This window comes from Clytia hemisphaerica, unplaced genomic scaffold (assembly GCF_902728285.1).
Source record: "Clytia hemisphaerica strain Z4C2 unplaced genomic scaffold, Clytia hemisphaerica genome assembly, whole genome shotgun sequence".
Classification (NCBI taxonomy): domain Eukaryota; kingdom Metazoa; phylum Cnidaria; class Hydrozoa; order Leptothecata; family Clytiidae; genus Clytia; species Clytia hemisphaerica.
Genome location: NW_027104621.1, coordinates 91,772 through 116,297, shown reverse-complemented (window position 1 = coordinate 116,297; position 24,526 = coordinate 91,772). Strand labels below are relative to the sequence as shown.

Below are 24,526 nucleotides of genomic sequence, written 5' to 3'. Positions count from 1 at the left end.
ATCGCCAATCTTGCCAATCTTTCAGTTCATTCATACAGATTTTTTCCAGGAGTGAGAGGAGCAATCTCAGCAGAAAAACAGAAAGGTTTTTCCAGGAGCAAGCAGGAGGAGCATCACCATCTCAGAACAGATACATGTTTTCCAGCACTAATTTCTCTCAGAACAAATACATGTTTTCCAGGATAATTTCTCCCAGAACAGATACATGTTTTCCAGGAACACTAATTTTCTCCCAGAACAGATACATGTTTTCCAGGAACACTAATTTTCTCCAAGAACAGATATATTTTCCCAGGAGCGGGTTTGAAGAACAGTCATGTTTCCATGAAAAAAAGGCCTCCTGAACAGTTTTTGTATTTTCCTAGCCGTTGGCTGCCTTGGAGGTGTGAGGATGTCGGTTCTGTTAGGCTTCATCACAGGTTTCACACATTTTAAGCGATCGCACATATTTAATTGGACTTCTACATTGATTGCACACAGATACATCTTTTAGAGAGAGACAAATTGATGCTACATATGATTCCAGTCTTTGTCATGTTAGGTACTGCTGGAAGTTCAATCGTGTCCTCATCTAACTTAGACACTTCAGCACGATCAGAAGCTTTGAGAATTCGCTTACCTGTAAATTTGCTTATGGTAATGTGCGTCATTTTGTAACATTTTGTTTACTGTAAAAGTTTCCAACGAGGTCACCATAGACAGTTAATGTTATTGGGTTGGGTCTGGTAAACTATTATCAGTTATGGTCAGTTCCTGGAATGCCAACAGCTCCTTGCTCATTCCTGGTGTATGAATTTTGGTAACGAGAAATTGCAGATGTACACGACTGTACATTGGAGATTCGATCATGGCAGTTTTGATTTTTGAGACTGTCAAGGGCAGACTCACCCTATCAAATGGTGGTGTCACATATATTGTCTTGGATGCATCTGTATATGTCAAGTCACCGTTTCCACTTGATGACCTTGCAAGGTGTGTTTTGTTATCCTCTTTTCCTAGGGGTTAAAATGTTGAGTGTTGGTGTAGAGCATAAACTACCAGTCTGATTTCACTGTCCTTCTTTAACACATAGACTTCAAAGAATTTTGTTGATTTGATTGGGCTGACATGTTCTACATAACCAGTGACATCTGTCAGTTCTAGAAAGAAAATGAACAATTACTGTTATTCAACTTTAAAAGTGTTAAAACTTTTTTATAATTTTTTTTTTCTTGACACGTATGTGCCAAATTGGGCCATTTCAGTTTTTATCTGTTACCCCCCAATGGAAGACATGGAATTTCCGTAGCAAATTGCTTTCAAATCAAGAAAGTCCAGAATTTCGTTACTGTATAACCTAAAAAAGTCATGGAATTCCAATACTTTAATGCTAAATTAAGTAAAATTTATGGAATTCTGATACTTTCTCTTTAAAGTTTGCCTGGAATTCCGTGCCAAAATTTATGCCGTCCATTTAGGGGGTAGTGCTTTTTTTCTGGAATGGCCCACTTCAGCCACATACTATTTTTTTTCAAGGTTAGGCCCTTTTTTGAGCTAATTCCCACATTCTAAAGATGTTAGTCATTTTAAGCATATTATTTATTTTTTATTTTTAAAATATTTAAGTTTTGAAATGTATTGATAATGGATCTTAGGATACTAAAATATAGATAGATAGATAAAACTGCCTCTGCTCGAAAATGAAAACACTCTAAAGTAAAGGTGTGAAATTTTCAATAGGAGTTTTCAGTTCTAGTGGTGCTAACCCTGGAACTAGCATCCAGAGACTTAACTTTCAGCCATAAAGACTATAAAAGCATCAGGGCTTATGTTATATATCCTGATTTAGAAGGTGTCAATCAAATACTTAGTGTTGGATAGAAAAACTTGATTACCTTGTTTTTCTTGATTTTTTGATCGTTTTCTCGGTGTGTGAAAATCAGCCATATCTTTCTTGGAAGTTTGATTTAATGGAAAGACCTGATTCTGAAAAGTGTGTGATCATGTGCGATTGTCTGAATCTATGGCCAATCTCTTTAAAATATAAATATGAATTTTCCACAGAAATTTCATCTTCGTTTGTGTGGCCTATTCCCGGGTAATGAGAATTTACAACTTGATCAGTTATAAATAGAGGTTGGCCATATAATTTTCTCATAACTACCGGAAAATTAGGGTGGGAAAAATCCGATCTCGATTTCACGCGTGAAAATGAAACCGTTTGGAATATCGGAAAAAAATCAATTTGATAAAAATCATTCTCTGTTGTAGGACGAGTGCTTTAATGGGCAATCTCCATTAACCCGACCTCGACCTCGACCCTGACCCTTAAAAAAGGCCGACCCTCGACCCTTTGAAAAAAGCCGACCCTCGACCAAAATACAATAAAATTAAAAAGCCGACCCTGGGTAAAAAATTTTTTGATGGGACAAACTTTCGCGGGGATTAAATTTCGCGGTTGGGCCTATCCGCAAAATTCAAAAATTTCGCGGGGACTTAATTTCGCGAGTGGCACTATTTTCACGATTTTGTGACTTATACTGTCAAATTTTTGTCGGTATGACGGTATTTAAGACCCCTGAAACTCCCCCCCCCTAATTAGCGCTTCTTTGATGCCAGTAAACATTCAAAAAGTATTTGTTTGACATATTTTGAGTTTTGTTTAGAAATATTTCTCGGATGAGGCCCCTCCAAATTTCCATTGGGACGAAATCCACGAAATTTATGGATTTTTTGTGGTCAGAATTGGTAAAAGTGACGTTACATGCGAACATTTAGAACGTTATATCTTTCTTAAGAAAAATTAAAATATTTAGGTATAACTATTGTTGTTTTTATTCATATCCATTAAAAGACGCATTGAATGGTATATATGTCCATGTTTGGAGATATTTCAGTTAGGTTAGAGAAATATATGACCTCATCGTGTACTTAATATTGTCGGACGCGTTCGATAAATATTTTTTATAACTCCGACTGATTGTTTCTCGATAGTTAAGCTGTATATATTTAATTAAAATTGGACTAGAATTTCCGCAAAATTTCCACTTTTTTTGTACAACCTCTTCTGCCTGACAAGAAATCTTGATGTTGGCTATCTTGATCAGAAATGAGTGCAACGGCGAGCCGGGGGAAAACATAGCATTCACATCGAACGTTAAAAAAAAAGCATTCGGTTTTTCGAATTACATGGGTTCGAATTAAAGGAGTTTTCCTGTAAATTCTGAGGGGACCAAAGAATCTGTTTGAATTATAGGAGTTTGAATTACATGGGTTCAACTGTACATAACTATGAAACATTGCTCTTCCAACATTTCTGATGTTTGTGTCGAATAGTTTGTGTGCACCTTTCAAACATTTGTTTTGATTTCACTTGTAATTATTTTATTTTCCCTAATCTGAGCCTCTAAATATGCTTAAGGTGACAGTTAATAAAATATTTTGATATTAGAAATTAGATATACAGATAAACAGCAACAACAGATTCAATTTCAGAATTTTCATTATATTAATATATATTAATAAAAAAATGATTGACGATACACATAAGTCATGAAACTATGAGTACGAAAAAAACTGTAGTTTTTTCTGTCTATCATCTATACAGTATAGTAAAATAAAATTAATTATCAACACAAATGAACGGACAAATCACAAATTTTTTTAAATAAGTACCGCAAATATTTATTTTGTAAAAATACATAGTATGATTCATGAGATAAAAAAAAGTTAAAACCTATATATAACTTATCTATACAAAGCCTTATTAAAAAGTATTTTTGGTCAATTAGGTATATTCATACCACCAGTAATTTTTCCAATACAAAGGCAAACCAAAACAACCAGGATTAATTAAACCATATCATCTTTTCAATAGCGAAGAAACTCATAACAATGTGTGGAATAAAAGAGCTAATCTTATATTGTATTTTGTTCGAATCACTTTCATAAAGCCAAGTAATAACCATGAATGGTAGCAACAAATAATTCTTTCAAATAACAACTAGCATGATCAATGACATTTTCAAATGTGTGCAAAAATAATGACGATAACAGATTTTGTCGACAGCATACCAACAAAGTAACAGTGAGGAGCGACGGGCTGTTGGTTTAATCTAGTAGAACAAAATGATTAAAAACTTAAAAGGATAAGTACAAATATATATTATCTATATTTTGATGGGAAGCAGGGCCAGAAATATTGACAAATGCATTCCAATTTAGGATTGTTACTAGTGTGATACAGGGCATTATCATTATTATTATATTATCAGATACAGGAACAAATGATTGATTTGAAAATAGTTATTAGTTAAAATGTAGAGACCTTTTCATAAATTACGTCACGAACATCACTTGCCTCGTATTCAAACAATTACCATGGTGATTATGTCCCTTGAGACATTAAATAATTTTTTTATAAATAGAAAGTAGTTTTAATAAAATCCACTTGGAGTTAATCACCATGACAATAATTTCAAAACGAGGCAAGTGATGTTCGTGACGTAATTTATGAAAAGGTCTATTGTAATGAATTAATGTTTCTATATCAAACTTAGTAGATATAAATTACTTAGATTACCTGCTTTTGAATTTTGTAGCAACACGATTCAACTTGTTGGAGGGAAAGAGTCTAATAATTGTTATCTCTGCTGAATAAATATGACAAGCCAATGATGAACGATGGAATGGTTGATCATTATATCCTGATGTGAAATAAAAAAATAATAGTTCATGTATATATAGGCTATATAGGTACTAAATAAATGTTGACTAAAGGTTTAGCGAAACCACATCGTAAATAAAATAAAAATGTACTTTTAGATTGAGAGTTTATAGCTCTGGCTAATTATGTAATAAGATGCACACCATATACGACAAAGCAACCTAAAATCATAGTGTCATTGGAGGTTATGTCCCCATCATACCTAAAATTAAAATTTACTATCCCCCCTTTCATTTTTCCCCACTCTGGCTCCTAAAAATTTTTTGTCCTCCCCCCTCAAGAAAAGTTTTGTATACCATTTTTGTTCAATAAAGGCAGTTTTAAAATGAAAAGGATGCTTTGGATTCAAGTTCTAACTCTTTCTTATTGCTGGTTGAAAGAAATGAAATAAACCTAAATAGCACCTTTTTTTTTAATTTTTAATTGACATTTGATAGGTTCCTTATTCCCCCTCCTCGTTTATTTCCCACCCTGGTTTCAAAAAAAATACTCCCCTATAGGTCCTTTTGGCTTCAAAATATATCCCCCCTAAAACCAGGGAGGAGGACACTTTGAAAACCTGATAGGGAGAGAAAATACAATACTAAACATTATGTATTAAGCTGTTTTCAATAGATTACTCACTTCTTCTGTGTCATTAGGGAGCATCTATGTGTGGTCTAAGTGTATTCTGTATGCCATTAGGAAGCATCTAAATTTCTTTGTTCAATTGAGACATTCGAAGTTCCCAGGTGTTGAATTTAACGACTGATTATTTCTTTACAGGTTATTAATGCAGTGTTTTAAAAATATCATTATCGAACAGGAACACCACGACAAATAGCGAATTAGGATGCAAAGTTCTGTGAGCATACGAACAAATTCCAATCACAATATGACAACAAATTGACCAACAATATAAATTACCAACATTCGATCTACATAACATATTGATTTCCAATCAAACACATAATTTTTAGTCCAGTATTTTCATTTTTTCTTTGTATTGTTCATGATTTAACATTTGTATCTAAAAGTATTTTACTAAAAAAATTAAATTTGTATCAAAATTATCTATAATTCAAATGACAATTTATTCATCTCTATAAAAAAATGCACTATTTACAGTTTTAGAAAAATATATAAGTAAGATTTGTAATTCTGATTAAAAAATATTTAAAAAATTCAAATTCAATAATAAAATAACAACAGAAATAATTCTTGAGGAAAATGTCTTCGTTAGAAATAATTTGCCTGGGTACACATTTTTACAGGAACTAAACTTTGCGGTTTGTATTGTTTTAAAACAAAAAACTATTGTTCTATTACATTAAAAAGTCCAAGATCCGAAAAATTAAATTCCTGCAAAAATTTGTATCCTTTAAAAAGCTAATCATCTAGAAAGATCTTAACTATGTGCAAAAACATTTGTGAAATTAAATGTCAATAAATATAATCTGCAAATTTCCAATTCTTTACAAGAAGGTTTATTCCCTAAGGTAGTATTATAAAGGCCTTATGAAGACAAATTCCTAATGTCAATTCTATCTTTTCTTTCTAAGAGTTAAAATAGGGAAGGGATTCAAAATTTATTAGAAATAGATGTGATATATTTATTAAATACTAGATATTTGTAGTAGACTCTGTACAGTATATCGAACACTCAACAAGCGGCATCAGAAAGCATGTGAAGAACTTTGGACTCCCTTTCCTATCCTCTTTGTCACCCGCCCCCCCCCCCGCCCCCCCCCCCCCCCCCAATGTAGCAACAATCAATCAGGTTAAGCATATTAAGTAGGTCAAGCAATGCTAAGCAGGTTTTTAATTCAGGAATTGCTCAAAATAGTGAAACAAACACCATCATGGTCAGAGAAATATATATCTTTTATGAAGCATTGCACTTCTCTCTGAGTAGTAAAATTTCTTTTTAAGTAAACATGGTCAAGAAGGCCACCAGCAAGATGAGTTGGTTCATTCACTATCATTTTGTATGAAGAAAGTATTTCATTCAAGCGTTCATTTGTAGGATCTAGTGCATCGATATTGAAATCTCCCACAATAATTTCTACATCATCATAGCTTGTAAGTTGCAATAATTCTTCACAAAAAGTGTCTCTTGAAGAATTAGGTGGTCTGTATAAGATTAAAAGGGTAATAGGTTCACTACTAAATGTCTCTTTTTTGAATTTAATCATGGTATAACCAGCTGCTTTATTACACTCTAAAATTTGAATTGAAGAATTTGAGCAACATGCAGTGTTTTGAAAGCGATTAATTGAATTGTTGTTATACTCAATATTGAAGTCATTCAATATTTGATCAATTTGATTAGTATCACTTGTAGGCGATAGTTGAGTTTCAGTAAGACATAATAAGTCACTTTTCATTAGATTTTCTGACTTTTTTAGGTCAACAGCATGTTTATTTAATGAGCGAATATTAAGAAGGGAGATATGTAAGTGTTTGGAAGAGGTTGAAACAGATGAAAAACTTTGAACTTTATGCAAACAAAAATCTTTTCTCAAACGCTCATATTCAAGACCTGCTTCAGTGTTGACTCTGATAGCACTTCTATTGTATTCACCAATTAAGAATAGTCCATTTATATCAGTTACCCTTGACAAATTAACATACATTTGACCTTCATTGAAATATCTTTGACCAAATAATTCAAAGCTTACAACTGCTGACTGAAGTGTTAGCCCTTGGACTTTGTGACTAGTACATGCATACGATAGTATCAGTGGAAATTGAGTTCTTCTAACCATAGGTGACTTTTGTTTATTTTTTCTAGTCGCAAAGGTAGATTCTGCTCTTTCGATCAAAGTCCAATCATTTTCTCTACATATACTATCCAAATTGGATCCTTTCTTACCTGCAGTGACATCATCAAGTTTCACATAGATACCTAATATTTTATTATTGGAATCAAATTTGAATCTCATAATTGTCCCAACTTGTCCATTGACTAATCTGTCAGAAATGTCAATATTTTTTGAAATCAAAACACGAGCACCTACTTTCATTTCAATACTGCGAGCTAGACCACCTGTATCTCTTGCTTTAGCATTTTCAATAAATTTTAAATCACTATTAGTTAAATGTTTCGGCACTTCATCTTGAGCAACAATCAGTTGTTTTTCAGTCGGTAATTTATTTAGCATTTGCAAATTGTATAAATCTACTGGTTTATTTTCTGCATAAATATGAGTTATATTAGCAGGGTAATCTGGACATTCTTTTGCAATGAATCTAGATTTCAAAAGTTCTTCTTTTTCTTCATCAAGTTCACCTAAACGTACTTGATTTAATAGATCTACAAAATCTATATCGTCTCTCTGTCTCATTACCTCAGTTAATTCTGCCATTTGGAAACTTCTCCATAATTCAAATGCAACAATATTTTGCATAGATGAACAATCAGCTTTATAAATTGGATCTCTATAAATTGGTGGCAGTCGATACAAATCACCACAGAGTAAGACTGACTTTCCACCAAAAGGTTTATCAGAACTGAATATTTCGCGTAACCTTGAATCAATATTTCTAAATAAACGACTAGGTACCATGGAAATTTCATCTATCATTATAATCTCAACACAAGCAAGTTTTTTTTGCAAATTTTGTTTGGACATAGCATTCAAGGGAAATAGTTTTTTTGTAGGAATAATTAAACCAGTATGAATTGTGGTTCCGTTGACATTAATAGCCGCTACACCTGTTGGTGCAAGCACAAGAATCCTTTGTTTAGTAGGTTCTCCCCCTTTGTACATTAAAAGTTTTGACAATGAGTGATAAATTGTTGTAAGTAAATGGGATTTTCCCACGCCTCCGCCACCGGTTAAAAATATATGGAATGGCTCTATAGTTTTAGGAATTTTGCATGAAAGATTTTTGACAAAATCTCTGCCCCATTTATGTATAACATCAAAAACTTCTCTTTGTTGATGATTGAGAGATCTTATTCGTGTATTTACTTCATTGTCTGGGAGCAAGATTGACTCCATTGGTATCGCTGCTCTAAGTCGATTAGTGTCTTCATTATTTTCGTTGTCCGATTCTTCATTGTTGCCCAAATTATTTCTTTGAAATTCAGCATTTGTTTCATCATTTTCTTGTTGTTCAAAGTCATTCATATCAAGTATAATGTTAGTTCTATAACTTTCTAATGCATCATCCACTAATCCTGAATATGGTTGAATTAAAGTTTTATTTTCCTCAATTATTTCGATAACACCTGGCTCTAATAATTTCGCACTGTAATTGTTGTATTCTTGCGATAACAATTCATTTTCATCATGGAAAGGTAAATACAACATCAAAAGATGGTGCGCATATTCTTCAGGTTGCTTATTTCTATTTGGTTGATGAAGGCGCAGAACTAGAGGAACTGTACGATATTTTAATTTGCCTTTCATTGTCCTGAGTCGAACAATCTTAGGGTAACCGTCATTTGCTGGATGATTTGATTCAATCAAATTATCTTCAAGTTCATTAGGCTGACAATCATTTTCACTGTTCTCTTCATACACAACACTGTAAAACCTTAAGAATTCCGCATAACACATTTTTGCAACAGACTTGTAAGTTCCGCTTATATCGATTGGCCGATCACAATACCTGTCTAGCATATTTTTTTTGAAAATTGAGGTACTATCCTCAGGAAGCTCGTTAATTTCATTTTCACTGAGACACATTCTAAATCTTTTTTCCGGCACATTAGTGTTTGCAAAGGTGACACCTGGATATAACTTGCGAAGCCATAATTCTGGCATGCTAAGATAGACTGCTTCTTGTACCGATACTTCACGTTTTGATACATAAGCATGTGCAACAGATTTCATTTGCTCGTACTTATCGCCACCATTTTCATAACTATCTTGCACAGCTTGGGTCATAGCATGAGAAACTTCATCTTCTGTTTTCGACAAATATGCACACATGTAAGTTACAGCTTTGTAATAATTGAATACGGGTTGAATATCCAAATTTGCTTGCCAAGCTTTCAGACCTTCAGTAAAATAGTTATTCACAAAGCACGCATTTGTATCTCGTTTCAGATAGATATGAAGGTCATCATCTTCAGATATCGAGAGAGCATATTCATAATCATCTTTAGGGATATTTAATTCAGCAAGGATTTCGTTGATGGTTGGAACCGGGTTATAATTTTCCCCATCAGGATTAAAAAAATTTCTTTTATTTGGATTAAGATTCTCATTAATATATGTCCTCACTTTAGCTAATACTTCTTTTCTCAATGCCAGTATAGTTTTTTTTTCTTCTTGTGGTAATTCTTGTGGCAAGGGCTCAGAAACAATCGTTTGTTCACAAAAGAATTTACCGAAACTAAATCTGCATGGTGTATTTTTATATTTACGGCATGACTTTGAATGGCGGTGTAATTGATAAGTTTTCACAAGGTCAAATAACTCAGGATCTTCATTTTGGGATGGTAAATTTACTTTGATTATTTTATCCACAAATTCTATATATTCAGTTTTGGTTTCTGGTGTCAGTCTTGGAGCATTTAAAATCCAAAGGAAAGAATGGATATGAGGGCTTCCACGAACTTGAAATTCAACACGAATTGCATAGAAAGTTGTTTTACCTAGTGGACCGTCTAAAACAATTGTTTTGAAAAATACTTCAACTCTATATTGAAAATGCCGTGCTACTAGTACTGGATTTGCATTTAACAAATCGCACCTTTCATGATATGAAAGATTCTCAATGAATTCATTAGAAACATTTTGACCTTGTAGTTTGTATATGATTGAAATCAATTCATTCCATCTAAGATCTGCACAGCTCAAAGTAAAAAAGAAAGTTGGTGGTCCTAATTGTTTAACCATTGATAAAACTTCTTGCTGAAATTTTTTCCAATATGCTGGAGTTCCCTTTACAGTGCTCATAAAAGCGAAGGCTTTGTCATTTGCTATGAATTGCTTCACTGTTTCCTTGAAGTTTTGACTCAACATACCAGCATTTAAATTAGAGGCTGCAACTTTTCTCATGGCTACATTTATTTGGCTGGTCAAAGAGCTTTGTTGAATCACAGAGTTAGCAAAAAATATGTAGTCTGGGTCAGAAGCAAACTTTTGTGTGTAGTTCAATAAACGCTGATTAAAGTACTTTGAGGGACTTAACTTAACGTCACGTTCAACTCTGTATCCAAATTTTCCTTTCGGAAATAAATGAGGATGTGCAAGCATTTCACAATTTTCATCATTTAAAATTGAGATTGGCTTTTTCCCTTGGCCAGGTGCTAATGTTAAAATTTCATTATCTACTGCTGTTTCAGAAGGTGTATGGGGCATGAGAGTTGTTTCATTTGCACTTGAACGAAAGGCGTCTAGTGTGTTTGCTGCTGTCTCAAGCTCTGAAATTGTAATGTCATTTTGTGATCCAGCCTCATCAGAAACTACATCATTATTGCTATCAGAATCTGTATCTATGTCAGTAGTTTCTGTATTATTTTCTGTCACAGCTTCATCATCACAAATATTAGTAATATCAATTACTATGTCTTCATAAAGAGGATTGTTTTCTTTTAGATAACTTAGCATTTGCTGAACAAAGTCAGGTCTAATTGGCTCAAAAATTACATGCCCTTTATATTCCAATTTTCTTTTAAGTTTAACTATAACCAGACCATTATCGCTACTTTTTCTTGGCAGAGTATTGACAATATCTTCTACATCAATGGGTACATTACAAATTGAACCTTTTAATTTAGGAAACTGACCTTTTGGCATTATTGCAATTTTCTTGAACAAAATTCTACGAGATATCAAAACCTTCTCAAGTCTTCGAAGAGTACTGAATTCAGCTGGTAAATTATCAAGGCCAAGTTTGTTTTTAACAGATTGGCATGGCAAGTTATCTTTTTTTAGCTTAGAATGGCATGTTTTGCAAATATACTGTTTACCATCAAAAGAAACTATTTCAGAATAATAACTGTCTTCTGGCATGTTGTATTTTTCAGACAAAAATCTAATAACTGATCGTCGATAAAGACATCTGTGGCAAGAAACGCATACATAAAAAGGACCTTCAAGTACAAGGCTTTTAAATCTTGTGACTGCGTCGTCAGTCTGCTTAATAGATTTCTGTTTAGCATAAATTTCTTTTTGTTTTTCTTTCAAAACATCTTTATTTTTATTGTAACGGACTTTGTCATCTTCAACTATTTTTTTTTTATTCTGTTTACGATAGAACTTTTTCTGTTCATTTATCTTCCCTCGATTCTCCTCACGATATGATTTATTGTTTTCATTTATCCTTTCTTTGTTTTTTTCATAATAAGCTTGATTACTTTGTTTTTTTTGTCGCTTTTTAATATTATTTTCATCATCAGAATTATTTTTACGTTTTTCTGCTGTTGCAGTGTAATTCTTTTTCTTTACAGAACGAGAGTAGCGTAATTGAAGAATATTTTTTAGTTCTTCTTTAGGTTCAGTGATTTGAATGAATTGGATTTGAAAATATTCAAATTCTTTTTCCCGAAACTCTAAATAAAAAAACTTCACATATTTTTCAAGTTCAAAAATATTCTCAAACTTCAAAAGGCACGAAGTGCCACCTCCATTTTCTACAAGTACTCCTTGCCTATCCCGGCTATGTGAATCAAAGACAAAAAAACCTTGAGATCTTTTCATAATAACTATCGTAAAACCACTAATAATCATCAATGCATTAAATTCAGGACTTGGGGCAGTACTCAGTGGAATGTGAAGCAGAGGATATCCATCAGTTAATTTAGCTTCGCCAGTTTCTAAATTTAAGAAGTCAATTTCAGTGATGATACCGTTTGTTTCAATAAATCTTGGCATTTCATCAACAGATAAATAATCATTTGTATTCAACAATTTATACAACTTATCACCTTCAATTAAAATCCTATCTAGGTCTTTAGTTTTCCAAATAGAAACACGTCGAAAGTGAGATTAGAATATGGCATACAAAGAATTTGCACTGCATTGCGTTCCGGCTGTTTGTCCAAATAAGTATATATTAGCTTGGTTAAAGGAACCTAGAACAGCTTTGGACACTTGATAATTATTGGTCATGCTTGTATATGCGACAGGTTCAGTATGTGAAATAGGAACAGTATGTACAATAGGAACAGTAGATTCGTGGTTTAGCAGGTTTAGCAGGTTTAGCAGGTTTAGCAAGTTAAGTAGGTTAAGTAAGCTTCGCAAGAGGATGCAAGGAGTTCGCATGCAACCTCTGGGTTTTGAAGCTGCTTGTCTGATATTGAACACAGACAAGCTTTATGCTATCTTTTGTTTGTAGCTTATGCAACTGAGGTACAATTACAATTGCTGCTAATCTTTTTTTAAACACTAATAAAAAGCTAGTACACTGTCAAAAAAGGCAAAGGCAGGAAAGAATCTCACCCTGATGATTGAAACAGTGTACAAAATTCTCATTCCACCATCCAGCCGAGTTCTTGTTTTTAATTTTCACTACTGTATTGGCAACGTATTGGGAAGCTAATTTTTACAATTAGCAGAAAAATCAATGAATACAGATATAGCGCGTTATTCGGGAGATAAAAATGGCTGATGAAATAATCCAAATTCAATTGATCACATGCACCACGATTTAAATCCGAAAAGAAATCGAAATTGATAATCGGGAAACCGGGGTAACACATTCTGAGTTTTCGATCGTCTTATGCCCCGGAATAATAGGGATATGAATGCTCAGCTGGGGCTGACCAATAAATGGTTTTTTTAAAGAAGCGGCTAATGAGAATGCTGATGTGGTGGAAAATTTTAAAAAACACCGAGTACAAAAACATTTGCATTTGTTCGACTAATTGAAGAAGCTTAGATATTCTGAAAATAGTTCAACACTTTACAACCGAGACTTGCGTGGATTCGTCTCAGTCACATAAAAGTCCGAACTGTACATCATACTGAATTTCCCTTGGTCTTTTCAGTCCACCAAGAAGGGACTAATCCCTTATACAGGCTAACCAAGCCCTCCTTTCTAAGTTTTTTAAATAGATGCATTTGTTCAAAAAATTCCAGTAGGCACAAAAATTTAGGCTTTTCGTCAAAATTTAGTCACTTAGGGCCGAGTAAGTTTACATAATTAAATATACTTACGTGGAAATAATTTGGAACCGATGACGTCATTGGAAACGATGAAACAAACAATGGAAACAATCAATCAATCTGAAAAGTAAATAATTGAAACACATGAAAAATATCATAATAGACGTACGATAAAATAAAAAAAAAACGACAATTTCTCCACCCAAATATAAACTCATACTAGTAACAACCTGAGAAAACATTTCACAAACAACCAACTATTTGCGAATTTCAACCGTCTCAAAAATATGTCTGCTCCAATGCAATGAAAAATCTCAATCAAAAAATCGAAATCAATTCATCTGTTTCATTCATTTAAACTCCGAAAAAGTAAAATTTGTCTGACTGAAAAATTTAAAGACTTTCTAACTTTTCACTTCTATTGAAAAAATTAAAAAAAAAAAGTTTCCACACTCTTGCAATAATAGAACAAAAATTCTTTCAAACTCCTAAAAATATTCCCACCCTAAAGAAACATGAAAAAGTGGATATTTTTCTTACCAAGACGAATGAAACGATCGAATGATTTCTTTAGTTTCACCATCACAACTATCACGTTCATCAGGGCGTCGACCGTCTTCATTTTTCAATTCATGATCCGCTCCTTTGGCCAACAACCATCTGATGACGTCATGATTGTTGTGACTTGCTGCAAAATACAATGGTGTGTTGTTCTGTTTGTTTCTGCCATTGATCAATATTTCGATTGTTTGTTGATCAAATTTTTCCAAATAACAAACTGTTCCATGACGACCAACATAATGAAGAATGTTCCAACCATCAAAATTGCTCACGAGTGAAAAATCCAGAGGATATTCCATCAAGTGAACGAAAACGTCGAAACGACAGTTCATTAAAAAGGCTCTAATCAATGAAAAAACCTTTAGATCGATGAGTATAGTGTAAACGGTTCTTTTTTACAATTCCTTAAATAAGAATCTTAAGAATCCTTTAAAAATCCAGCTGAGACTTGGACTAATGCCTGCCTTTCTTTGGACACTGGGACAGAGTGGTTTTTATTCAGCGAACGCAAGTGAGCCCATTGCAAGCGTAAGCTGCAGCGAAACAGAACGACGTGGTTTACTAATCTATCTGGGCCTTAAAGTTTTGTTCGATCTTTTTCTCCAGTTAGATTTTTTTCAGATTTTCTTATTTTTGTTTCCTTCCTCTTTTTCGCACGTTCGAGACAAAAATTAAGGGAGATATATTTTGACCACTAGATTAAATCACTGCTCTTTTTTAAAAATTTAAGAATTACTTGAAAATATCTCAAGGCTCAAAATTGAAAAATTTCATTAATGACGAGGCTCACCTCGATTTATGCAATTCTTATAAAAAACTGTATATAACCGGTATACGGCTGGCGATAATAGTTACACTGGAGTAAAAGCCGCAAAACATGAAGCCATTCTACCTGCGATTTTCACTACCTTGGAAGCTCCACCATAAATTGACATGTACTTGAATGTAGTGAATGGTGGATAGAACTTTTCTGAAAAATTCGTAAATTTATGTTTTGTCAATAGCGCATTTTATCCTTTAAGTTCCAAACGGACGCATGTTGGTCGCTAACAAATACATTGGTTTCACTTCGTTCCAGTCTACTGCTAAACCTGGTGAGATTTTTTACTCCAATTTGTTATCTGCAATGACTAGTCAAAAGGCGTATGTAAAGCATTCAAATCCCATCACATCTTTGGGTGAGGAGGTGCCAGCAAGTCTTGGAATTCCAAAAGTGCTTCTTTGAGAGCGATTCGAACGTCATGTGATGTGCGCACGTGACACATTCTAAGATCACTGGGTATAAACCAATCACCTAACTCCACTGTGTCGCATCCACTGAAATGAGAAGAACAATAAATAATACCATTGAAGTTTGTTTAAATGATAGTCTTTAGCGGTTGCCGATTTTAACAATTTAGGTATCTCATACTTCCAAATAAATTTTAAGATGCGCAATTTCATCTTTGCCGGCGGGGATCACAATCATCATAGATCCTAACTAAGAAATTCTCTTATGACTATAATTTGATTCGTTGTTGACGCCGATGGACTATATGAGGCAAATTTTCTGGATCTAATTTTGTGAGTCAGAGTTTTGAAATATTTAGCGAATAAGACTGAAAACAGCTGAAAAATAGCCATTTTTGCCACAAAAGGAGGCTTAGGACTGGTGTCTCCTCCTAAAATGCGATTTTTAAAATTTTGTGGTGGATTTTATTTTTTCGCTATAATTTTATAGCGAAATCGCGAAATTTAATCTCGCGAAAGTTAATTCGATTAAAGTAAAAATGAAGGTAATAAGAGCTAGCTTACATATATTTGGCCGTGTCTCCACTTTCCTTTTTAGGGACGAAAGCAAAGTGGATATGGGTTTGGTAGCAAACGAGATTTCGAACATCCGTGCCCTAAAAAAGTGAAATGTTAAAAAATGGTTAATAAATGCAGCAGAACTTAGACTTTCAATCAGAGCTACCTTTTTTATGCCCTTCCTGTTCTGAGGAAATTTATAAGAGTAGATTTGTTTCGCGTGTCCCCCATTGGAGGAATTTGGCTGGTGGTGTTGCAATTTTCAGGATTTGTTATAAAAGACACCCCGGTGGAAGAATAGAGAAATTTGCAGTTTGCTTTGAAAGAAAAAAGGTTTCACACTATTGCATTTTGCTGACATTTTGATGTTGTCAATTAATGTATGCATGTTTCTAAGTGATCGGTTTTGATTGTCATTCATAACAAATCTTAGTGATTCTCCATTGTTTATTCAACTCTATATATTCCATGCTTTTCTTTCAAGAAGAATTTTAAATGACAAATTTTGAGATTTGTTTGATCTCACATTCTTACGTGAACTTAGTCTTAAACGGAGATTAATGTTTTGTCGACTTATTCTTGGAAATTGAACAATATAACTTTTACAAGACTACAAACATTGCTAAGAGTTACGAACTTTCTTTCAAAATGGCACATTCCAATAACAGCAACAATGTGACAACGAGCTCAACTTTTCCACACGAAGACAACGTGTTTCAATGGGCACAAAAAACGGTCACCTCTTTTTTCCTCAACATTTTTCCCATTATTTTTGGCATCGGAAGTTTGTGGAATTTGTTGATCATTGTATATTTCGTGAAGAAGAGTTTAAGGAGAGGTTTACGAAAGATGAGTTCATACCATTTTCTCATCACCAATTTGGCGTTAGTAGATTTATTCACCAGCTTCAACGTCACTATATTCTACCCACAATACAATGTTCCTCCTTGGACGTTGGGTGAATTTGCATGTGTTTTTCTGGGCACGTTCCCGACTAATATGTGTCCTTTGGTTTCCTGTTGGCTATTAATGATAATCTCATATGCTCGCTACCGATCTATTGTCCATCCCTTCAAACCACGTATCGGTAAAAGGAAATACGCTTTGGTTTGTTTGCTAATCTGGACAGTTCCCATCTATCCCTACTTGTATCATTTGAATATAAAGCTGAAAGTGTACGATGGCCTTCTGAGCTGCGTATACGATGTCCCTTTGGAGCCTTATTTAGCGGAAACAGCAGGAAGATACGTTCTGGACAGTTTTGTACCACTAGCAGTGATGTATTATTTTTATCGGAGGTCTTCGATAACCATACACAAGGAAGTACAGGTCAACAAATTCTCCTTAAACGATTTGTGCCGGCTCAGGAATCGACGTGCTTTACATACTTTGAGCGGACTTATCTTCATTTTCGCCGTTACTGTCGTACCGGTGAGGTTGTTAGATATCTTACGGTGGAGTCTAGTGATTTATGCAAACTATTACAAGCCTCATTTCTCAACTATTATCTATAGTTACAGGCTATTAACTTATCCAATTGTGGTGGTCGTTTACTACTTGAACAACATTTTAAACATTTTCATCTACGCAAAAATGGTCCCTGGTTTTCGCAAGTTTTTGTGGACCGTTTTGACGTTCGGGAAAAACAGGAAGGAAAATAAATTGAAAAGAAATCCTTCAAATTCAACTGAGGAAGTGTCAGTGAGCAAAGAGAGTTGGTGTCTAAGCTTATTCCCACAGACTGGTTCGTATGATGTTAACTGAACCTTATTGGTTTCTAATCAAGAATTGCACGATGACGCAAATTTCTTTCAATTGATTTACGAAGAACGGTTGAAAATCTCTCCCGCGAATTCTTCTTTTGAAATAAATTTCATTTCGCGATTTCTTTTAGAAAAATCTTTCTTAGGAACAAAGATTTATAAAAAAGAACAAAAATAAAGCACAAAAGGAAGATTGTCTATTTTTTTTTGCGAATTTTTGTCAAATTTCTTACTTGACATAAACTTTTGCAAAAAGGGTCCAAAACTCATGAAATTTACAGCCCCCCTCGAAATCTTCTCCCTTAAAGTTCAGTAAAAACTAGTAAAAGTCAGTGAAATTAAGTTTGTAAATCTACGAAATATCGTTTTCTTAATGAAGTAGTGACTGAAATAATTCTCCTTCCATTCAAAACCACCAAACCTAAAACCTCGTTGCTAAGCAACAAAAACGCAAAAATAATATCCATTCGTACGTAAACCTAAACTAATCCTTTCACTTATAATATCTAAAACCTCTTCCCTTATAGCCTGTACCAAACTCTTCTTCGCTGACTGAAAAGACATCGTAAGCACTGACTTTTATATCCCGGCTAAGCAAACTCTTTGGTCGGAGTTTTTTGAAAAGTGGTAGCCTAATGCCGGCATTACTCAGTAGCGGTGTAAATGCATCGAGAGCGCTAGATCTACTTTTCCTCGAATACTTTTGATGATGTAGCGCCGTTAGACGTTAATTTTTAACACTATGACTTCTTTGCGGGTACCAATTCAAGAAAAACTTCGCTCAAAGATGGCGGATAGAGCTATTATATAGCTATAGATATTAGTCCAGGGATATATAAAGGCCAGTGAATGCAAGTTCGGTTTGTTACGGTTAGGCAAGATTCTGTGTCTCGTGGGTGGGATGGTAGAGGCTACTGTCAACAATTTAGATTCACGATTTTTCATGTTTTACGAAGTCATGTTGATTAATATTTATTAAATATTTAAATGCAATGTACACCGAGCGATAAAACACTAGTGCAACGTGTGTGTGCTCATTAGTGTACCTTATGCTATTATAAAAGCTTACGGTCCTATTTTTCAATTTTGACAAAGAGGTTTATATAACCAAAAGAACGATAAAAAAACTGGCAGTGGAAGTCATAAGAAAATGGAAGAAAAAAGGAGACCAAACCTTGGCAATTGAATTTGAAAAGGAGAGTCGCCTGGAATGGAAAACAAAGGAACAAACAAACCTAGGTAGTGGAAATTCTCCATTCAATCGTTCATCTTCGGCATATTTCAAAAGAACATCGCGACATCTTTGCATCAATGAACTCAACGCAAGTCGCGAAAGTTGTGTCTCTTCTGAAAATGAAAGAATATTAAAGGTTTTATTTTTACATATAAGTCTCCACGTTCCATATCAAATACATATTTCATGTCAGGACAGTGTCTACCTATTGTTATATTATGCTGATATAAGCGAAAAATGTTTTTCTTTTCCTCTTTCTGACCAATCTTGCTCCACATTCGTATCAATCCAATGTGAAAAAGCTTGTGAATTAAAACTGATGAGTAAGTAAACGATATCACTCTTTTTTTAAACAAAACCTTTAATGTCAAGCGTTGATGAGACCAGAGCCAGTTACACATCCAGTTTTTATTATCTTCTTTTTTCTACGTGACCGAATACCACTTACCTTTGTCATCAGTTTCTTTAAAGAATGAAAATTCCAAAAGTGTTTCAAAACAAAGTTTGGCGAATTCTTCTTTCATAGGGAACGCTACTGAATCGCCTGAAATAAAAGCCAAGAAGAGTTATATTCAGTCAAAACGACCCAAAGAAGTTTAGTATAGCTCGTTGGATAGCTTAGAGTCTCCTATTTCTATTTGCGCAGACCTGCCTGAATGATAGAAAGTAACCCAGTGGTAAAACTTCAAAATAATTCGCTGGAGAACAGAATCAAGTAAAGCAGGGCCAAATTTGAAGGTTCTTGGATCACTCGTTGACCAAAAATGGTCAAAAACGGTCAAAATCTGAAAAAAATAGATTTTTATCAAATTTTTGCATTTTTTTGACTTTTTGGCTTAAAATCTCGCAAGAAAGACTCCCTTTTGGTTATTTTTTTGCTTGACCATAAAAATAAAGCCCAATCTAATTCCTACGAGTTAGACCAAAAATGACGATTTCTAACTCAAACTGGGCACTACAGGAGGGCTTCGCCCTCCTACATAGCCCATGTCTGATATATACGACATTGGCACTTAAGGGTTAAATAAACAATGAACTAAACTCTCTAATAGTTTCTTGTCCTCACAATACCAATAAATCAGATGACTGGATTAAAATAAAAATCCTTATGAGCACTTTCGAATCATACAGTACATTTGACCAGGAAAGGTTATCTGATACATGTGTTAATTTTTATTGTAGCGCGATGAGGGAAATCAACGATCGAAAACAAAGGGAGTTTCCCCAAAAAAAAACAAAACCCGAACAAAAGTTCTCTGGGGAAAAATCACTTCAGCGGACTTACATAGTACCTTGCCATCTATTTTTCTGTCAAAAACCCCCATTTTTAGTTGATTCTTGTCCCAAATTTGCCCAATGTCCGATGTTTTGGAAATCGGGCTCTGGCGTATTTTTGGCATGACCTTTGTGCGAAGAAATTGTTAAAATGAACAAATGAGCCGAGCCCCAGAAAGGCTGGTAACTAAACAGACGAACGAACTCCATGTAGGTCCAATAAGAAAGTAGCCTGTACCAACTCTTCTTCACTGATTGAAAAGATAATGCGAAGTTCGGTTTGTTACGGTTAAGCAACATTCGAGACACGGTAAATTCCACTCACTGCCTCTGCGGTTAAGCGTAGCTATTTTTAGCATTCAATCTAGCTCGACTAAAGTGACGTTACATTTAACGCATCAATGCAATGGTATCTTTCATTTTAAAAAGAGCACTCCTACGTTTTTGAAGAATCTCGAATCTCAAATCTCGAATCTCAGAAACAGACCGACATACGGAAAGTTCATAATATAAAAAAACGTGGCTGTGGGCGGGGTGGTACAGGCTAATAAGAAAGCAACCGAAACAATGTTTAAATATGGCAAGCGTGGCTTATTTTAACGTAAAAAAGAATCCATGAAAAAATGATACCAGACAGAATAATTTAAGGCGCATGATAGCATGCGCACGCCTCCACACACGCTTAAAATGTCTGAGGAGTGCGATAAAAAAACACCATAAATTCAGACTCAACTATTAAAAATGCTGGATAGAACGCCAAAAATCGAATTTTAGGAGTGTGATTGACCACACCTTATTGGAGTTTTCAAATGTCAAATCCAGTGGTGCCTTGTTAAAAATTTTATCGCCATAAGATTGTATCTCTTATAATCTGTGATTGTAATTCATGTTTTTTAAAGCTTAACTTTACTAATGCCTGAGAATACTTTTTTTAAGCACAGCTGTTACGAATTTCAAAAAGATTTTTTATAAAAGATTACAATACAATTCAAAGGGAAGGTTCATTAATATTTTGTTTTAGTTCATCGACGCTATAAATTCATCCAAACTTTCAAATGTCTTCATTTTCACAACATTGATAGTTTGATACATTCCCGAGATGTTTCAATTTAATTTTTGTCTTTAACAAATATCCTGGTTCATCTTTTCTATAAGATCATCCAAACTTTCAAATGTTTTCATTTTTATCAACATTGATAGTTTGATACATTCCCGAAACGTTTCAATTTAATTTTCGTCTTTAACAAATATCCTGGTTCATCATTTCCATAAGATCATCCAAACTTTCAAATGTTTTCACTTTCACATCATTGAGATGACAATGTTTCATATCCAAAGATGCCCAACGGTAATGGTTGATGTTCGGTCCTGGAAAAGATTCACATCTTTTATCCTCTCGAATGTTGAAAGAAACGATTTCACCTTCTTCTTGTTCAAGACCATAAAATATATTATCAATCACAATGATAAACTTACTTAACTTTTCAGTAAACTGTCTTAAACGATAAAGATGAAATTGTAAATGATCATTATAATAGTGTATCTTGATCCTCAACGGTTGTGTCTTTTTTATTTCACGCAGAGTGTTCACTTTTTTAAGTAAGGCAACAAAATACGGAAAGTAAACATCAATAGGTCTTTTCATGTAGATATTAATCATAGAAATTCCATTCATACATGTTTCATTAAACAGGTCATCTCTTGAGAGAAGGTATCGTTGCATGTATTCATATCGGTCGAAATCTGGTTCTTTTATCACATCAGTTAGATCTTTGGGAGTAACATTTTTGTTGTCTCTACAGGTAAATTCTTAATTTTCCGAAAATTTTTATATGCAAAAGAGATCCGATGGGTAGGCAACCAACGTGGAAATACACAATAATAATTATATTTTGTGCCGCAGTAAAAAATAATCTTCCACAATCGATCATTTTGAAGACTTCGCAATAAGGGAATCGTTTCGTACTCCGTGAATTCCCACTTTGGATTAAAGATATTTTCGAAATTATGTAAATAGACTAACGTTTGTTTGACAGTGTTAGTTCCCATCACTTCTTCGTTATAAAGACGCTTCAAGAAATTTATCACGTCGTTGTGAGGGATTTCCTCCGAAGTAAATTTTTGAAACTTTTTTAAACTTTGAAGAAAATTCCTTTCAAAATGATTGGCATTAAAGTTCGGCCGCCATTGAACAACAAAACCATCCTTCGGAAGGTATACATTGATCGTGAAGCAATCTTCGTTCCATGTCAAAGGCTCCAAACGTCACAAGAGATCATCCAAAAATTCCAATTCAATCGCATCAGCAATAATGGTTATATTATTTGTTTTAGTGCACGCCAACATTCCAAATTCTTGATACTGGAACCCATTGCAATGAAATGATGATATCAATATGAAGAGAAAACAAGTCACCAAAAAGGAAATACGAACCATTTTGTAAATACTCAAAAAGAATTTCAGTTGTTGTGAAAAGAGTGAGTAAATATATATTCAATGCTTTTTTTGCAAGATTATATACCAGTTTTTAGGAAAGTCCCTTTAGAAAGTGTTTTGAAAGAAATAATAGACTAATTACTGGCTAATTACATTATCATAATGACGATGGCGCTTATTTACTCACTTACTATACAAGATTGCTGTTTCTATCTGATATCTGATACTTTATCTTTTAATTCGAAACCGATAACCGTTGGGAAAAAAGGAGAAGTTGATATTTAGTTGAGACAAGCTAGATGCTAGAACCGGCATTTTCGGCCTGAAAAGTATGTTTATTGAAAATTGGGCTTTGTCACATTTTAGGTATTGCCATTTTGCGTCAGTGTCGAAATTTTCATGAAAAATATAAATTACAGCTCGAAAAATTCAAGAGAAACCGTTTTTCCGGTGATTCTCGGCTGATCCAATGATTTTTAGAAAGTTCCGGCTTCAAAAATCAGTTTTATTGACAATTGGATCATGCTTGATGGTGACCATTGTTAGCAATAATGTTTTTGTGTGAAAAAATAAAGAAAGACTAAGGAAAAGTCCATAAAAAATCTGAAAAAACAGCGATTCCCGGGATAAGAATATTCATGATGAATTTGGTCAAAAAATTATGATAAGAATATCACCATCATAGAATTAGCAACTGAATCTAAGAATGCCATTTTTAGAGCATTTTACCATTACTATTGCCAGCTATTCCCCAGCAATGCTAAATAGTTTCATAGAAAAACCAAATATTCGCCTGAGGTATTTACTACATGTTAGATTTTGCTGGGTTTGGATCCAAATCTAAGCACACCGTAAGAATATTTCAGGAATACTTTTCCCAAAAAGTTAAGAGCTTTATTGATAACTTGGAAAAACACTATTCTGATAAAAAAACGTGTATATTGTCAGCTGGAGCTTTAAACCAGCTGGCCACTCCATCAGAAAATGGTTCGATTAAACCACCACAAACTAACAAGGCAACAAACATACAAATGAGATACATACAGACCAAGACCAATATCTCAAAACGATCGACGATTAAACCTACGCAAAGGCTGAAACGAGTGGAAATTGTATAAACCACCGCAAACTAATAAGGCAACAAACATGCAAATGAGATACATACGGACCAAGGCCAATATCTATTACCAGAATTAACGACATTCCGTTCACAGCTATAAAAGCTGCGGAATTAAACAACGAAGACGGAGATCAAAAGAAAAAATCAAAACTTAGATATTTCATAGAACTAAATGCTGTCAAATTATTATTATAAGTTGAATTAAGAATATAAGTTGATCGACGGTACGAAGGCAAGGTACTAAGTGATATCGCCAAGGGTACTAAGCTATTGAATAAAGGAAAAAACTTAAAGGGTAAACGATCACTAAAAGGATAAACACAAATATTAAAAAAATATTAGAGCTGTGTAAGAAGATCATTAAACTAAAATAAGGCACCACTAAACCTCTCAAAGTCAAGAATAAATTCAATGGCAAGATTAATTATTGAGTTGTTTAGGTTGAAAGGTAATTCTGGATCACCGTACAACAAAAGGTTGAAGAGCTTAGAAAGGCTTAGTGGAGACTTGATCTGATTTGATAAATCCTCACAAATAATTCTTCAAACATCAAAGATACCATCGTCTATCCTTAATCAGTCAGTGATTATGATTTAA

General features: G+C 34.0%; 2 protein-coding genes and 1 long non-coding RNA gene across 3 annotated transcripts in view; all 3 read right to left on the bottom strand.

The window, feature by feature from the left end:
- Nucleotides 1-3,659: 3,659 nt before the first annotated feature.
- LOC136824684 (uncharacterized) lies at nt 3,660-5,520 on the bottom strand. The gene is made up of 3 exons (XR_010849142.1): nt 5,330-5,520; nt 4,562-4,685; nt 3,660-4,094 (listed from the first exon to the last, which is right to left on the bottom strand). It is a non-coding gene; the product is annotated as an uncharacterized lncRNA (long non-coding RNA).
- Nucleotides 5,521-6,510: 990 nt separating this feature from the next.
- Nucleotides 6,511-12,519, bottom strand: LOC136824673 (uncharacterized). Its single transcript, XM_067080662.1, has one exon. The coding sequence runs from the start codon at nt 12,517-12,519 to the stop codon at nt 6,511-6,513; it is 6,009 nt and encodes a 2,002-aa protein (XP_066936763.1).
- A 1,769-nt stretch (nt 12,520-14,288) lies between these two features.
- The window catches only part of LOC136824672 (protein MON2 homolog), a 39,952-nt gene continuing 29,714 nt past the window's right edge, over nt 14,289-24,526 (bottom strand). Inside the window, exons 22-25 of the mRNA XM_067080661.1 lie at nt 19,547-19,642; nt 19,100-19,211; nt 16,108-16,199; nt 14,289-14,440 (exon numbers count right to left, since the gene is read on the bottom strand). Of these exons, the coding sequence (XP_066936762.1) occupies nt 14,289-14,440; nt 16,108-16,199; nt 19,100-19,211; nt 19,547-19,642 (452 nt within the window). The remainder of the gene's footprint in view (nt 14,441-16,107; nt 16,200-19,099; nt 19,212-19,546; nt 19,643-24,526) is intronic.

Excerpts from the sequence above, each read along its gene's own strand:
- LOC136824673 (XM_067080662.1), bottom strand. The coding sequence starts at position 12,519 with ATGCCAAGATTTATTGAAACAAACGGTATCATCACTGAAATTGACTTC.